At 53.2% G+C, this 3,880-nt stretch overlaps 1 protein-coding gene across 1 annotated transcript; it reads left to right on the forward strand.

The window, feature by feature from the left end:
• The first annotated feature begins 1,731 nt into the window (after positions 1 to 1,731).
• On the forward strand, positions 1,732 to 3,600 carry LOC144158900 (uncharacterized). Its single transcript, XM_077690087.1, has one exon. It carries the CDS (start codon positions 1,732 to 1,734, stop codon positions 3,598 to 3,600), a length of 1,869 nt encoding a protein of 622 aa, XP_077546213.1.
• Positions 3,601 to 3,880: the final 280 nt, after the last annotated feature.

Below are 3,880 nucleotides of genomic sequence, written 5' to 3' on the forward strand. Positions count from 1 at the left end.
AGAAAAGGCCCTAAACGTTCTAACGGCTAGGCTTAGCGCCCTGAAAATAAAACTAAACGAAGCGGATGCCGCCATTGAGCCACTTGTGTTGGAACATGAAGCCGAGCAGAACTACGCCAGCACCATAGAATACGATGACTCGATCGTCACGTGCATAGCGAGGCTCGGCCAGGAGGCCCAAGAAGCACAAAGAGCAAAAAAATTCCCCCGCATTTCCCAGAGGGGGAGAATGTGAAAGTGCGAATGCACGGTTGTCGGCCCGCTTGCGGCGCTTGCGCTCGGCCCCCGCAGCCCACCGCCTCGCCGCCTTCTCTTCCATCTCTTCCATCGGGTTTGTAGCATCACGTGTACACCACGCAGTTATCAAGCCGCTATAACGCCGCTGAGTCGCCAACGCACGCCGCTGACGACGTAGTTTGAATGCGTTAAAGATATAAGGCGCGTTACTACACTGACATCAGCGTCGCGTCTGTGGCTTAGTCGGTAGAGCGTCGCGCTGCGGCCGCAAAGTCCTCGGATCGAAACCTGGCGCCGGATGCTGTTTTTTTTATAAATAGAGAGGAGGACTGCGTTAAAGATATAAGGCGCGTTACTAACACTGATATCAGCGTCGCGTCCGTGGCTTAGTCGGTAGAGCGTCGCGCTGCGGCCGCAAAGTCCTCGGATCGAAACCTGGCGCCGGATGCTGTTTTTTTTTATATATATAGAGAGGAGGACTGCGGACGCCGCCGCCGCCGCCGACGCCGCCGCCGGCGGTGGAAGGTTTGGAGTCGCTTATAAAGTGCATTCGCACTTAAAAAGAAAACGGAGAGCGAAGCAACGCCGCCGCCGCCTTCCGACGGTAACCGGAGCTCTGCGAGTACGAAGGTGAAGTTGCCGAAGCTCGCTCTACAACGATTTAGCGGCGCTGCCACGGAGTGGCAGCCGTTCTGGGAGCAGTTTCGGCAGGCTATTCACGACAACGAAGCTCTTTCTAACGCGGAAAAGTTCTTGTACCTACAGACAACGCTCACTGGGAAAGCTGCATCGGCGGTAGCTGGGATACAAGTGACAGGAGCGAACTACGCCAACGTCATCGAGCTTTTGAAAGAGCGTTTTGGCCGCTCGGATGTGCTTATCCAGGAACATCTCACCCAGTTACTGGACTTGCCTACCACACGAAGTGAAAATGTGGTTAACAGCCTACGTCGCCTCTACGATCACTTGCAGCGCAACATGTCGGCGCTCACGGCTCTGGGTGTGAACAGCGAAAGCTACGGAGCGATGCTTTGCTCCGCGCTGCTGCGAACGCTGCCAAGTGAACTTGTCATCGAACATCACAGGCGTCGTTCCGCAGTCAAGGAAGAAAATGGATTGCGCATAGAGGGCTTGCTTGATTTCTTAAAAACCGAAGTGGAAAGTAGAGAACAAGCATTGCAAGTTGGCCGACAAGAACGAAAGAACCCCAGTACGAAACCCCGTTTCGAAAATGAAAAGACCAGAGAGTGGAAAGCGTCAACGGCTTCACTGTATTCGGGAAGTGGGTCGCGGCATATGGATCCATGCGCATTCTGTGCTGCGAAGAACCACGGAACGAAGGAATGTCAAGCCCCACTTTCTCTGGAGGAAAAGAAGAAGACCCTCCGGGATTCCGGTAGATGCTTCCGCTGCGCTGTCAAAGGCCACACTTCGAGACAGTGTCACAACAAAAGCGTCAGGTGCAAGAATTGCGGCAAGAGGCACCTGACTCAGATGTGCGACCCTGGGTGGAAGAAAAGTGAGAACACAGCAACAGAGCTGCACTGCGCTACAGGCAAGAAGAACGACAAGGCGTCTTCCGTGCTTCTCCAAACGGCCCAAGTCTGGGCAGAAGGACGTCAGCGAAGAGCACTGGCCCGCCTCTTGTTTGATGGAGGTAGCCAGCGTACCTTTGTGACCGAAGAACTTTCTCGCGAACTGCAGCTGGAGGTTCTTGGGGAAGAGGACGTCACGATATACGCCTTCGGAGGAGCCGGAAACATCATCAAGGAAAAACGCAAGCGAGTGCGACTTTGGCTCAGGAGTCAATACAACCGAAAGGAGCATTCCATCGAAGCTCTAGAAATACCAGACATCTGCACTGACCATCTCATTCTTCCTGAGCATGTCGTTCATGAAGCCAAGGCGAAGATACGGGAACTGGCGGATGTCACCGTGCCCCCAGCCCACTTGGCGAGAACTGGCATCTCCATTCTCGTTGGAGCTGACTACTACTGGACTCTCGTGTCTGGAGACATGCAGAAACTGCAGGGAGCTCTGGTTGCGGTCAACACTGAGTTTGGGTGGACACTTCAGGGACCAATTCCCCGCAGCAGCTCAACTGCCTGCTGTTCGACCGCTGCTGTTCTCCGGACCCACGTGTGTGGAGAAACGCAGAGCCTGTCCGCCGAACTCAGGTCCTTTTGGGAGCTTGAGAGTATGGGCATTACCGAACCAGTCGCCCAACAAAACGAAGAGGACCATGTTGTCAAGCAATTTACATCCTCCATCAAGCTCGTTGACGGACGCTACGAGGTTGGACTTCTTTGGAAGCAAGTGAATTTCCTATTAGCTAACAACGAAGCTATAGCAAAGAAGCGTTTGTTCAACCTCACTAAGAAGCTGGTGAATGATGAACGGATGATGACTGAGTACGATGAGTCGATACGTCAGTACCTGCAGCAAGGATTTGCGGAACGAGTATCTGCAGAGGCTGACGTCAAGCCCGAACAACGACTGTACTACATGCCACATCGAGCAGTCTTCAAACCTGACAGTCTTACGACAAAAATTAGAGTCGTGTTCGATGCATCGTCCAGTGATGCAGGGTGTGCTTCCCTAAATGAGAGTCTGGAGGCAGGACCCAATTTGAACCCGGACCTTCTGAAGGTACTACTGAACTTCAGGATTCATCGCATCGGCCTGACTGCTGACATTGAAAAGGCGTTCCTGCAGATTTTGGTGCGCCCTGAGGATCGCGATGCTCTGCGATTCCTTTGGTATGAGCGTATGCCAACAAAGAGCGACCCAAGCCCACCGATGGAAGTCTGGAGAATGACAAGGGTGCCTTTTGGAGCGACAAGCAGCCCATTCATTCTCGCCGCCACTTTGCGTCATCACTTGTCGAAGGCGGACAGCCACCCCGAGACGACAAAAAAGATCGCGGAAAGCCTCTACGTGGACGATCTAATCACCGGAACGGAGTCTGAACAAGAGGCGGAAGATTTCTACCGTCAAGCCCTCGAAGTCATGAATCTTGCGAGCATGACACTACGGAAGTGGAGCACGAATTCGAAGACATTGCAACGATTGCTGGACAATGACAGGACAGGATGTGGCGAGAGCCAAGTTGAATGCCCCATGGCCAGCTGCTCACGGGTCTTGGGACTCGTGTGGAACAAGGAGCAAGACTGCTTGGCCTTATCTTTAAATGCCCTCCTGGACTTCTTGGATCAGAATAGCAATACAAAACGCTTCATCCTCCGGGCATCGGCGCGCATTTACGACCCGCTTGGACTCATTCTCCCCAGTAACAGTGACCGCGAAGTTGCTGTTTCAGACACTCTGGGAACGGGGACTCGAATGAGATGCCCCCCTACCTGAAGACGTACAGACAGCTTGGAAGCAGTGGCACACACAGCTGCATCATTTAATGGAGGTCACAGTACCCAGAAGATGCAGTGGTCTCAAGGACGGCCAAATTGACGTCCACATTTTCACGGACGCAAGCCCCAAGGCATACGGAGCTGTAGCGTACTTGTGCGCAACAGGAACAAGCGAATCGACCATGACTTTGGTTTTATCGAAGTCACGTGTGGCGCCAATCAAGAAGCTTTCTCTTCCAAGACTGGAATTGATGGGAATGCTGGTGGGTGCCAGAATG

The sequence above is a fragment of the Haemaphysalis longicornis genome, unplaced genomic scaffold (assembly GCF_048455015.1).
Source record: "Haemaphysalis longicornis isolate Haplotype H1 unplaced genomic scaffold, Haemaphysalis longicornis Haplotype H1 scaffold_1, whole genome shotgun sequence".
Classification (NCBI taxonomy): Eukaryota; Metazoa; Arthropoda; class Arachnida; order Ixodida; family Ixodidae; genus Haemaphysalis; species Haemaphysalis longicornis.